The sequence below is a fragment of the Notechis scutatus genome, chromosome 8 (assembly GCF_049901735.1).
Source record: "Notechis scutatus isolate UNSWTSFEM ecotype Mainland chromosome 8, rNotScu1.2, whole genome shotgun sequence".
NCBI classification, from domain to species: Eukaryota; Metazoa; Chordata; class Lepidosauria; order Squamata; family Elapidae; genus Notechis; species Notechis scutatus.
Window position 1 is genome coordinate 17,525,095 of NC_142016.1, and position 13,361 is coordinate 17,538,455.

At 42.2% G+C, this 13,361-nt stretch overlaps 1 protein-coding gene across 1 annotated transcript; it reads left to right on the forward strand.

Annotated features, from left to right (window-relative positions):
- The first annotated feature begins 10 nt into the window (after positions 1 to 10).
- DBR1 (debranching RNA lariats 1) lies at positions 11 to 11,549 on the forward strand. Its single transcript, XM_026679480.2, has 8 exons — positions 11 to 577; positions 1,784 to 1,908; positions 2,828 to 2,908; positions 3,602 to 3,687; positions 4,855 to 5,079; positions 6,084 to 6,164; positions 8,546 to 8,691; positions 10,546 to 11,549. The coding sequence occupies exons 1-8, from the start codon at positions 378 to 380 to the stop codon at positions 11,231 to 11,233; spliced, it is 1,632 nt and encodes a 543-aa protein (XP_026535265.2). The 5' UTR covers positions 11 to 377; the 3' UTR covers positions 11,234 to 11,549.
- The last annotated feature ends 1,812 nt before the right edge of the window (positions 11,550 to 13,361 follow it).

The following is a 13,361-nucleotide window of genomic DNA, read 5'->3' on the forward strand; positions in this document are numbered from 1 at the left end:
ACGGGTTGGAGGGAACGGGAGGGCGGGAGCGAATTTAAGGCGTTCCGCTGCGCGCTGCCCTCGTGAATCTTTCCTTTCCACGCCATTTTCCAGAGAAACCAATCCGGAAAAAAATAAACTCTGGGGCAGGAAGGAAGGAAAGCAGAAAGAGGGGGAAAAGGGCGAAAAACAGAAAAAGAAACCGCCTCCCGCTCCAAAACAGCCCCGTGCCCGCTTGGCAAGGCAGCAAAGCGCGGGACCCGGCCTCCATTTCCGCGGGCGCATGGGCAGAGGGCCAAGAAGCGGCGGTTGGTTCCGGCCGCTTCCCGAAAGCGAAGGCCGGCGCCTGCGTGGGAGAGGCCCCGGCCGACGAAAGCGCGCATGTCTCGTCCGGGAAGATGAAGGTGGCGGTGGCCGGTTGCTGTCATGGCGCGCTGGATAAACTGTACGAGACTCTGCAGCTGCTGGAGCAGCGCCACGGCGACGCCCGGCCGGATTTGCTGCTCTGCGCCGGGGATTTCCAAGCCGTGCGCAACGCGGCCGACCTGCGCTGCATGGCGGTGCCGTCCAAGTACCGCCAGTTGGGAGGCTTTGCCAAGTGAGTGGGGGGACCGGAATATGGGGAGAGGGGGAACCGGGGCTGATTGGGGGAGGTCCGTTGCAGGCGGAGAGCCGAGGGAAGCGTTGTGAGTTTTGGGTCTCCGCGATGTACAAAAGATGTGAAAACTCTAGAAAGTGTGCAGAGAAGAGCAGCAAAGATGCTTAGGGGACTGGAGGCTAAAACATACGAAGAACGGTTGAAGGAATTGGGGCACGTCTAGTTTGATGAAAAGAAGGACTTGGGGTGACGTGATAGCAGTGTTCCGATATCTAGGGGGTTGTCACAAGGAAGAGGGGGTCCACCTAGAATAGAATTCTTTATTGGCCAAGTGTGGTTGGACACACAAGGAATTTGTCTGGGTGCAAATGCTCTCGGGATGTTGTACTCTGACAATAAAGGTAATAATAATAATAACTTCCCTTCCTGAGTTGAGGGTAGAATAGAATAACAGAGTTGGAAGGGACCTTGGAGGTCTTCTAGTCCTACCCCCTGCTCGAACAGGAAATCCTATAGCATTCCAGACAAATGGCCATCCAATCTCTTCTTTAAAATCTCCACTTATGGAGCACTCACAGCTTCTGAAGGCAAGCCTTTCCACTATTTTATCTGTCAGGAAATTTCTCTTTAGTTCTAGGTTGCTTCTCTCCTTGATTAGTTTCCACCCATTGCTTCTTGTCCTTCTCTCAGGTGCTTTGGAGAATATTTCCTCTTCTTTGGGGCAACCCCTGAGAGATATTGGAAGACTGCTATCATGTTTCCCCTAGTCCTTCTTTTCATTAGACTAGACATACCCAGTTCCTGCAACTGTTCTTCATATGTTTTAGCTTCCAGTCCCCTAATCATCTTTGTTGATCTTCTCTGCGCTCTTTCTAGAGTCTCAACATCTTTTTAAAATCGTGGCAACCAAAATTGGATGCAGTATTCCAAGTGTGGCCTTAGTTGGACTACTAGAAGACCTACAAGGTCTCTTCCAACCCTGTTATTCTGTTCTATGAGAGTGGGGGCCCGCAGAGTTGCTGAACTTGGCTAGCACAGCTATAATTTTATGCCCACTAGCCATAGCTTCTTGGCAAGTCCCTTCCCTTCAGTTCCAATGGAAAGGGTTTAATTAATGGTGATCCTGTGAGTTCCCCTAAGTAGAGGATATCATAATAGAAAAACCTGGATCTTTAACAGCTCAAACTTCCAACTGTCTTTTCCTAGATATTATTCTGGAGAGAAGAAAGCACCTGTCCTGACTATCTTCATTGGTGGCAACCACGAGGCCTCCAACCACTTGCAAGAGTTACCATATGGTGGATGGGTGGCCCCCAACATCTATTATCTTGGTATTGTTCTTTTTTGCTTTCTGGCTTGATAAGTATCAAATGCTTGATGTAGAAATAGAGAAGGGATGGAATGGAACCCTACATGGATGAGACAATGCGGTTCTTCCATCAGTGTTTTATTTATTTATCCATCATATTTATACAGCTGCCCATCTTGCAGAACATCATAAAAACACATCATTTAAAAAAAATGAAATGTGCAGAAATTAGTAGATTGACATTTGCTATTAGAGAGCAAGAAGAAAGAGTACTATAAAATTTGGGATTTATATTATCAATGGCTAGATAAGAAAATAGAGAAACAAAATACATTATAATATAGATATAGTATAATAGTAAAGATGATACATACACTAATAAAATGTAATACTTGATGATGGTGAAATGAATGATATTATGAACTAGACATTGTAAAAGTTGAGATTTGCTCGAAAAGAATGATATGAATTTATAATCAAAGTCTAATAATGGTTTGATAACAATATAATACGGTATGGATAGTTGATTTATATAATATGAATTTTAAGGAGAGAAAGACTGTTAATATTGTGCCCAAGAGATATATACCAACCAACACACTGTACAATGGAAAGATGGTTTTATGTTCTGTGTTTATGTTTGTGTTTGTCTATGTTGTTAAAATAAAAATAAATAAAAATACATCATTTTAACTGCAGCAGTTTGCTTCGGGATATTGAAGCAGGTTCCACCCTCCTCTCCAGTGTTTTATATCTTTATTTTTTTCCGTGCTCCATTTTAATTGCTGTGCAACTTTTTAAGATGTTTTGAGCCTTGAGAATTAGGGAGGAGCCTTCATGAGACCTGTTCCATTGTTATCTGGACATTCTGGATTTTAAATGGTTGCTTTTAACCTAGGTGATGTTTCTCTTTGTCAAGGTTATTCTATTACTCTCTACAGGTTATGCTGGAGTTGTCAGGTACCGAGGGGTGAGAATTGGTGGCCTCTCTGGTATTTTCAAAGGTCATGATTACAGAAGAGGTATGTGTGAGTAATTCTTCAAGCTCTTGTTTGAAGCAAATGGGCCATTGAAATTTGTGTGGCTTGGTTCTAGTGCTTTTTGCTGCTTTTATTGTTACTGATATATATGTTTAGGATTGATCAACTGTAATGGGAAGCTGGGTTGTCAAAATAGGATCTGAAGCTATAGTTTGATCTTGGGTTACTTGACTAACACAATCTCAAAAATCCCTCCTCTGAAGTTAGCTTGGAACTAATAAAACAAACACACAAGGATGGAATAACTTCTGATCAGATAGTTGTATTACAGAAAAGTTAAGGAGACATTATGAAAGAATTCTAGTGATTGCCGTGTATCAAAGGCCAGTCCTCTGTGTGGGTGGCCCTGTTTGTATGTGTCTCATATTTTGGTAACAATCAAGTCTGCGATCAGATGTTTTGTTCCTTTGACTGTGCAGGAGCCAACTCTTACTGTCTCCAATTCATGTCTCCTTTGACTTTGGACTCAAGTTTATCAAACTTTAGATTCATCTCTGCAATTTTTTTGGCAAGATAATGGATGTGGCTTACTATTATTGCTCTCTGGGATTTTATTTTTAAGTTGATAGTTTAGCCTTCAGCCTTGGACTTCCTCCTATGAGTATTACCCAGGGCCTGTCTTTCAAAGTGAACATTTTTTGATGTTTCAAGGTGCTGTTTCTGAACTTGTTTCAGGTCACTTTGAGTATCCTCCTTACACCCAAGAAACAGTACGAAGCATCTATCATGTAAGAAATATTGAAGTTTTCAAGCTGAAGCAGGTAAATCTAAATATCATCTTGTCATTTATTGGGCTCTTCGTATTCATTCCCACCATCTAAAATGAAGTAGGGGGTGCTGTAAAGGAGGGCCAATGCACAGAAGAATTATGGAGCTGAAAGGGACCTCAAGGATCATTTAGTCCAACCTCTGTAGGAGAGGTGGTTGTCCACCCTCTTTGTAAAAACCTCCAGAGATGAGTAACTCACAACCTAACTGGGTTAGGTCACAGAAAAGTCAGACTTACCTTTGTATCCTAGTAAATTGGCTAAATATGACCTCTAATTGTTATAAGACTCCAGCATTAAATCTGGATTGATTATGGAAGGTCTCTTTCTGAAGATGATCTCTGTATCTCTGTTCAAACCTTATGTCCAATCATGGTTTGCTGAACCATAATTTATTGAATAAACCACTTGTTGCATACATACCACATAATAACCCAATACTTTACAAACCATAATGGCTGTTCAGCTAAGCTGGAATCATATTAGCTTAATAAGAAATGCTATGTGCAAATCTGGTTTATATTAAACAAAGCCAATATATTTTTCTTCTCCATAAGTGTTCTTATTTATTAATTTGTTTATATTTCACATTTCTATATTGCCCATCTCCCTCAAACAATTCTTCAATATCATCTAATATCCTCAATGTATTTATGCCAAAGTTGACTGACATTTGCAGCTCCTATAACCAGCTCAACTCAAAAAGACATCAGCCAACTACAAAGTAAATCAATGCAACAGTAGAAGTAAATCAAAACTACAACCTTCCTCTAGATCAGGGGTCCCAACCTCCAGTCTGTAAGCTGGCACTGGGCCGTGGCATACTAGAAACCGGGCTGCCCAAACAAGCAAAGCCCCATCCATGGAATGCAGGCAGCACACAAAACCACGCCCCTTCCGGTCCACGGAAAAACCTCTTTCCACGGATCCGGTCCCCGGTGCCCAAAAAGTTTGGGACCACTGCTCTAGACAACGCACCCATCAAACTTTGGTAGGATTCAGTCTAGTGAAATAAAACTGTCTTTAAAAATCACAAGGGAAGGAAATTTATCTGATCTTTCAGCTGAAGCTGATGGGAAATTGTTTGCACCTGGCTACTATCTTCCCTTTACCATCAACGGCAACAATCTCATTTCACTTCTGTTGTTTTCGGCTTGACAGCTCAAGCAGCCCATGGATGTATTTTTGTCCCACGATTGGCCTAGAAGCATCTACCATTACGGAAACAAGACATTGTTGCTTAAGAAGAAATCCTTCTTCCGCTCAGAAGTGGAGAACAACACTTTAGGGAGCCCGGCGGCATCAGAACTCCTGCAGCACCTGAAACCCAGTTATTGGTTTTCGGCTCATTTGCACGTCAAGTTTGCAGCATTAATGCAGCATCAGGTAAGAGACAGGTCTCCAACGATGGCAACTTTAAGACTTGTGGACTTCAACTCCCAGAATTCCCCAGCCAGCATGGGAGGTGGGAGATGCATTCTGGGAGATGAAGTCCACAAGTTTTAAATTTGATATGTATTTGAATATAAGTAGCTCAGGTTGGTAGTTGGGCCGTTGGGCTGTTGGGCTGAGCTTGGCAATTTGGTTGAAAACATTTGGTCACCGTTCGAGGAGACATTGTCAGTGCGCGAGCACAATTCAAAGCACACTGAAGATGTCTCTTCGAATGGTGACGAAATGTTTGCAATCAAATTGCCAGGCTTGGAGCTCAGGCCAACAGCCCAGTTTTAAATTTGCCAAGGTTGGAGACCCCCATAGGTAAGAAATGTAGAGAATGGGGGTGAGGGGGATTGCTTTCTTTAAACTGAGTACATTGTAATGAAAACTGGAGAACTTTTAACGGTGGACATAATCTCCCAATTTTGCAAAATGTTTCACAGGAATGTTAGTACTCGAAAGACAGTCTGTTTCAAACTATAATAGTTAAGATACCAGCTTCTTAAAGGAATACCAAGATTGTTACTTATTTATCAACTCTTTATTTCATGGTTTAAAGTTACCGTCTCACCATTGACCCAGGACAGGCTACAGAAGATTAAAAAGTTAAAAGTAGATTATAAAATCAATTAAAACAACAGTAAAAATGGCCAAATTGTGGGGAAAGGGAAATCCACTATAGTGAAATAATATCAATTCAAAATGGTGGGATTCACACCACTCCCTGGCCTGTTGTCCTAAAGGACAAGATCTGGGAGCTGAAGTCCACATATCTTAAAAGACGCCAAGGTTGAGGAAAACACTACATTATAGAATACAGATGACAATGAGTACAGTGGCAATAGAAGCTAGAAATCGTATCATGTTATCATGAACGTTAAAAATTGAACCTTAAAAAAGGTGACAGGGGGAGGCCTTTCACAATATGATTGTCCCTGTTCTTGCTTTTTTAGGCTGATAACAATGAAGAGCAACCCAAAACTACCAAGTTTCTGGCTCTGGATAAATGCCTGCCCCACAGGGATTTCCTTCAGGTAAAACAATCCTCAGTTTTTCTTTTTGGATACATTCGGACAGTGATGGCAAACCTGTGGCATGCGTGCCAGAAGTGACACGCAGAGCCATCTCTCCAGGCACGCCAGCTGTCACCTGTTGCTCTTCCGGGTTCCGGCATGCACATGCACACTGGCCAGCTGGTGTTCGTGCGCGGAAGCTTGCTGGAAACCGGAAGAGCAGCTTCCCGGCGCGCGCAGGCATGCCAGAGGGCTGCTCTTCCGGTTTCTGGCTTTCCCTCGTGCGTACTTGCGCTTTTTGTGCCGAAAAGGTTTGCCAGCACCGCATTAGGATATATCGGTAAGATACAACAAACTTTGGAGTCTTCTGTGGGAGGAGAGCAAAATGATTAGCTAACCACTTTGTGGGCGGGTGTGCTTTCGTTATTATTATTATTTTTACCTCAACTGAATTTGCATCTGATCCTAATTTCATCAATCAACGTTTAAAGGCTGCTCTTCACTTGATTGACCCAGAGAAGGATTTTAACTGTAAGCATGACATACTTGGAGAACTTGTATCTCATCAATTTACATACAAGACTCTTACTCAATAGGTCAGGGCTGTCAAAACTCATGGTCCACGGGCCATATGTGTCACGCGCTGGCCACGCCTATGCCTGGTTTAGCAAAGGGGGGGGAAAAGTCCCGATACATCACGTGACATTGCCATGACGACGTGAGTTTGACATTCCTGCAAAAGACAGTAACAAGAGCAAAGGGATTATATCAAAATAGAAAGTATTTATAATGAGTGTATTTTATTATGATTAAAAGTAGGGGAATGAAAATTTATTAAATTATATAGGTAAATCTTGGCTAAGTGAAAATAAAGGGAAAAAATGAAATGGTTATATGAATATCTCTGGAATAAATATAAGATATAATGTAGATTGGGGGATATACCATGTGGATCCTAAACATATTAGTCTCATTTTATTTTTACTCTTTTTTGGTTGTTTATTATATTTCGGTCTAGAGAAAGCTAAGGATGATAATGACGTATAATGTAAAATAAAATAGGTGTAAGCTGAAAATGGGAATAATAGGGGATAAAGAATTCAAAATATATGTGAGGATGAAATGATATTGATATTGAACTAATGAATTGAAATATGACATGGAAACTTTTCTAAGGATGGAATGGATAATGACTTGATGTAATGTTAAACAAGATAGTTGGAAATGTAATTATGACTATGCATAAATGATGTAATCTGGAATCATGTTGCTGACGTGAAGAGATGTGTAAAAAAAAAATTAAAAACTTTTTTTAAAAAAGAGCAAAGGGGATTTCCTCTCATAGGGCTTCCCTCCCCAATTTATGCCTTTCCAGCTTTATACTTTGACACAAACCCACTAAGGTCATCTTTGGCCCCTAGCTAAAGATTCTGCACACCTACATTACAGTTAGGATTCTGAGGTACAGGTAATCCTCGGCGTAATGACCACAGCTGAGTTCTGTTGCTAAGTGAGACAGTTGGTTTAGCAAACTTTGCCGCGTTTTATGACCTTTCTTGATGCAGTTGTTAAGTGAGCCACTGCAGTCACTAAATGAGTAACACGGTTGTTCAGTTAATAACGGTTGTTGAGTGAATCCAGCTTCCCCACCGACTTTGCTTGTCAGAAGGTCGCAAAAGGTGATCACATGACCCTGCGGCCATCATCAATATGAGTCAGTTGCCAAGCGTGTCAGTTTTGATCACATGATCACAGGGAGGCCACAAGGGTTGTTAAGTGTGAAAAAATAGTCATAAGTCACTTTGTTAAATGCTGTTGTAACTTTGAACGGCCGCTAAATGAACTGTTGAAAGGTGAGGACTTGTATAGGTATCCCTGTGTCAGGGTTGCAGCAGTTACCCCAATTAGATCATGAGTCTCGAGCCAAACTTCCAAAACTTCAAAATAATTTATTGGGAGTTAATATGTCTGGCATTGCCTGGGTGTAGCCGACTCTGAGACACATCATTCATTGTCGCCCTTGACCCATTGTTTCCCCCACCCCACCCCCTGGGTGTAATTCATATTCTCCAATGAGACACATCCATAGCCAAGAGTCATCAATCATGTTCTCCAGTTAGAATTTTGCCACCGCAGAAACTTCAGTCACCTGGTTATTATCTCTGAAAAACTATTTATGGAATGCACTTTTGGTTTCCAAGCTGCCACATTACTCTTTCAAACCCCTTTCCCACCTCCCTTTCTGTTGGCAACTCTAAAAAGACCATAGAAATATTTTATGAGTTGACATTCTGCTCCCCTCACTCCTTGAAGTTCACCTGTACAATACGAAAGTTCACGATTGTCTTTTCTCTGTTGTGAGAGCCAAGAGGCCTCTCTTGATTTCTCATTCTTCTCTTAAGATTGTAGAGATCGAACACAACGCCACTGCATCTGACTGTCTGGAATATGACCCTGAGTGGATTGCTGTTCTGAAGGCGACCAATGATCTCGTTAATGTCTCTCCTTGTTACTGGAACATGCCTGAAAATAACGGACTGCATGAAAAGTAGGTGTACCGTAATCTTGCAGGCTGGTAAATTCAGTCTGAAGTTCTAGAGCAGAGGGCCCCAACCCATGGGCCGCAGCCCACTAGTGGGCCATGGCCTTTTGGCCACCGGGCCGCATGACTGGCTGGCCGGCCAGTACATGCACTTGTGCTAGCGTTGCCACGAGCGCTTGGAATAAAGAAAGGAAAAATATAGTTCAGCACGAAATGCAGTTGCTTTACAAGAAGATTCAACCATGTAAGCCAGGGGTGTCGAACTCAAGGCCGGGGGCCACATCTGGCCCACGGGGTGCTCAGATCTGGCCCACGGGGCCTCCCTGGGAACAGCGAAGGACTGGCCCGCGGTGCTTCTGCCAGCAAAAATGTAGCCGCAACACTCTGCCAGCAAACTCAGAGCTCAGTTTTCACCAGCAGAGCACTCGGGCCACCGCAGGTGCCTCCAACATGAGTGACGTCAAGCTAGCCACACCCACCCTGGCCATGCCCACCTGCCTCCCCCAGGTCAAACACAAACCTGATGTGGCCCTCAATGAAATCGAGTTCGACACCCCTGATGTAAGCTGTTGGGTAGTTAGAGAGATTCTTCCTGCCCAGACATTAGAAATAAGAGCTGAAATTCTAAGCCACTATATCGAAACTGCTAAGAAACTTTATGAACTTTATGAGTGCTGTGTGGGTGCTGCCATCACCACCTCATTTGCATCGTGTGCTCACACCATCCAGGCCGCCAACCCAGAAAAGTCAGGGGTCACTGTTCTAGAGAACTATAGGCTAGAAGTGTAGACCGGGTTTCTCAACCTTACTCGGACTAAGTCAAGGACTTTGTATACAGGTATTCCTTGACTTACGACCAAAATCGAGCCCCAGATTTATGCTGATAAGCAAGATCTTTGCTAAGTGAATTTTAAGTGCCCCATTGGACGACCTTTCTTGCCACAGTTGTTAAGCGTATATCATTGCAGTTGTTAGTAAAGACGGTTGTTAAGTGAATCTGGCTTCCCCATTGACTTTGCTTATCGGAAGGTCGCAAAAGGGGATCATGTAATCCCAGGACACTGCAACCGTCGTAAATATGAGTCAGTTGCCAGCTGTCTGAATTTTGATCAGGTGACTATGGGGGTGCCACAACGGCTGCAAGGGTGAAAAATGGTCACAAGCCACTTTTTTCAGTGCCGGCGTAACTTCGAACGGTCACTAAAGGAGCTATTGTAAGTCGAGGACTGTCTGTACATTGTGTCTACCAGCTTCCGTCCATATGGGTTGATAGCCCTGTTAAGTAACAATCAAAAACAAGGCTGGGCAACCTTTGGTACTTCAGATGATGCTGAATTACCAACTTTGGCCAGCTGTAGAATGGCCAGGGATGCGGTGGCTCAGTGGCTAAGATGCTGAGCTTGTCGATCAGAAAGCTTGGCAGTTCGGCGGTTCAAATCCCTAGCACTATGTAATGGAGTGAGCTCCCGTTACTTGTCCCAGTTTCTGCCAACCTAGCAATTCGAAAGCACGTAAAAAATGCAACTAGAAAAATAGGGAGCACTTTGGTGGGAAGGTAACAGCGTTCCATGCGCCTTCAGCGTTTAATCTTGCTGGCCACATGACCACGGAGACGTCTTCAGACAGCGCTGGCTCTTCGGCTTTGTAATGCAGATGAGCACCACCCCCTAGAGCTGGACGCGACTAGCATTTATGTGCGAGGGGAACTTTTACCTTTACCTTAGGAAGAATGGCCAACAATTATGGACACATCTGAATGGAGTTCCATAATTTCTTTGCTCCTGATAAAAAGCATGTAGAGGAGTACAGAATAGGGAGGGTTCATTTCACCGAAACTCTTGAACTTTTCCCCTTTTGCAGATGGGACTACAGTGTTACAGAAGAAGACATCAAGAAGCTTTTGGAAGAGGTCAACCATGACCTTGTGGTTCCCCAGAACTTCAGCATTACAGAGGCTTGCTACAATTCAGACAAGTCTCCACAAAGGACGGACTTGATTCATAGAATCAACCCCCAGACTACCGAGTTCTGTGCCCGGTTTGGCCTTGTGGACATCAATACTAAAATCCAACAACAGAAGGAAGAGCGCAGAGATAATGTGCACGGGGGTGAAGAGGAAGAGGAGGAGGAAGAAGAAGAAGAAGAAATAGACACTACTGGGTCAATGATGGAGTCTAGCACCGATGTCTCTAGTTCAATTTCTTTGAACCCTGATGAAATATTACTGGATGAGGATAGCTGCGATGACGACTTGGAGGCCTCAGAAGGGCCATCCTCTGACTTTTCCTGCAATACTTCAGAAATCTTTTCTGATATCAGAATCCTGCCTGGTTCTATGGCAGTGTCCCCCAACGACACTCTGGATGTTGTAGAAGATGAACTGGAGAAATCCAGCAATGGAAATCAGGCCGCGGAGCAAAGCCCTGGTGTGAAGCCTTTGAAGCGCTTAAGTGATGAGAACAAAGAAGGGACAGTTGGACCCAAGAAAATCAAAAGGCGGAACCAGGCTATCTATGCTTCCCAAGATGAAGATGAGACTCCTGGATGAGAATCCTTGATCGAACTGAGTGGCAGGATCATATTCTTGGCGTGCCTGTGGCAGCTCCAGAAGTTGTGGAGCTCTGTATACTTTTGATATTGAAGTTGTAATAAAAGCCTTATTTTTAAAATAGTACTTTTTATAGTAGATCAGGTATTTTATTGACATCCGCAGATTGATTTGGAAGAAAGAAATTACAGGCTTTTTTTGAGAACCAAAAGCTAATGGAAAACTTTAGAATTTTTGCTACGGATTTTCCTACAATTTGGATTTGCTTTAATGGATTCCAAAAAAAAGAGATAAAAGAAATATTGTTTGCACCTAATGGAATGGATTCAAAGTCTTTTCACTTTTATTAAAGCTCATGTTTTTGTTTTATCATTCAATTTACTTTTATATCCAAATCCAAATGTCCATCCGTATTGGGTGTATTTTGTGGCAATAACAAGTGGTTTCTCTCCTTTGTTCAGGTCAGCCATAGAATCAAGTCAGATATCTTTATTATGGGTCACAGACCGGATAAGTCCCAGAAATGAAACAAGGATAGATAGTCTGGTACCCTTCAGATATTTTGGACTACGGTATCCATAAGGCCTTATGGACAAATGTTGAGCATTTTGGAAGGTCTGCGTGTGTACTTCTGGGATAATCTGTGATATTGTTATCTCTAGGATAACAGGCAAAATAATAATTTCAGAAATTGGAAAAACAAAATGGTGCATTGGGCCAGAAGTAAAAGTTTATCCTCCTTAGTGTCTTAACATTCTAGACCAGGGCTCTTCAAACTTGGCAGCTTTAAGACTTGTGGACTTCAACTCCCAGAATTCCTCCTCCAGTCATGTTAGCTCAGGAATTCTGGGAGTTGAAGTCCACAAGTCTTAAACTTGCCAAGTTTGAAGACCCTTTGTTCTAAGCTCATATGTGTGTATAAATGTTGTTTTACAAAAACAACATTTTACACTTGTTTTTGGCTCTCTTTTCCAGTTTGTGGAAGGAAGTACCCTCTGTATTTCTGTTTTTGTCCCAGTTTTGCAATATGAATCTTTATTATTCTGTTTTAGAGTTTGTGCTAAGCCATAATTTAAGGCAACAAGGATGAACTTCAGCTCTTTGTCTGTAATTTTTTTTCTTTTCCAAATCATTATGCTAACTATGGGATGGCTGAATAAAAGGACCTTTGAACCATGGGTTGCAGTTTAGAATTGGATTACACCTTGAAATGCAGCTGGTGCAATTCAGAAGATGAAGTGGTCTATACACAACTAAATCTAGATTACTTACTGCCTGTTTGCAACCCCCTGTTGCAATTTTAATTATAAAAAGTAATTTGGATCAATTCTGGCAATGCAGATTATACCACTGCATAGCAGTTGATACTAAAAAATTATTTTCTCTCTACATACATCAACAACTATTAGAATTGCTTTCTCTGGATGCTTATATCTTTTATTATTCATTAAACAGAAGCAGCAGTATCTTTTGCCATGGTAATCTGACTGTTTCCTATTTTGTGGGCTCATCTATATAAATGGATGTGCCCATGTATATCTCTCTTAAGTTCACTGTTCAACTTGCATTTGTGAAGTACCTTTTTCTGAAGGACAAGAAAAAAGCACCATATTGACAAGGTGCAGGGAGTGAAAGGGCTAGGAAAGATTTCTTACTTGTGGAAATGATGCTTAAAGATAGCCCTCGACTTAACGACCAATCAATAAATGACCCGTTCAAAGTTATAATGAACTTTCCCAGAGCTGCTTATGACCCGTTTTCAGAGTTACAGTGGCCAGGCACCCTCTTGCAATCGTGTGATTGCATTTTGGTCAACTGGCTCATCTTTACAACGATTTGCAGCATCTGACAGTCACATAACCATGGTTTGCGATGTTTATTTTTTTATGGTTTCTGTATTTACTTCCAGTTTCCAGCAAAAAAAAAAAAAAACCATTGGGGAAAATGGATTTGCTTAACAACTGTGGCATTCAGTTAATTCATGTTAATGAAGTAACTTCACATCCTGTCATGGGATGTCTGGAGTTAAAACTGAAATTTTGGGCTCTATTGCGGTCATAAGTCGAGAACTACCTATATAAAAACCAGCTTGTAGAGCAATTCAACTGAAACAATGCTGCTGAGGAGA

Coding starts and splice junctions, on each gene's coding strand:
- DBR1 (XM_026679480.2), top strand. CDS start 378: ATGAAGGTGGCGGTGGCCGGTTGCTGTCATGGCGCGCTGGATAAACTG. Junction 3,688..4,854: donor AAGTTTTCAAGCTGAAGCAG/GTAAATCTAAAT, acceptor TCGGCTTGACAG/CTCAAGCAGCCCATGGATGT. Junction 8,692..10,545: donor AATAACGGACTGCATGAAAA/GTAGGTGTACCG, acceptor CCCCTTTTGCAG/ATGGGACTACAGTGTTACAG.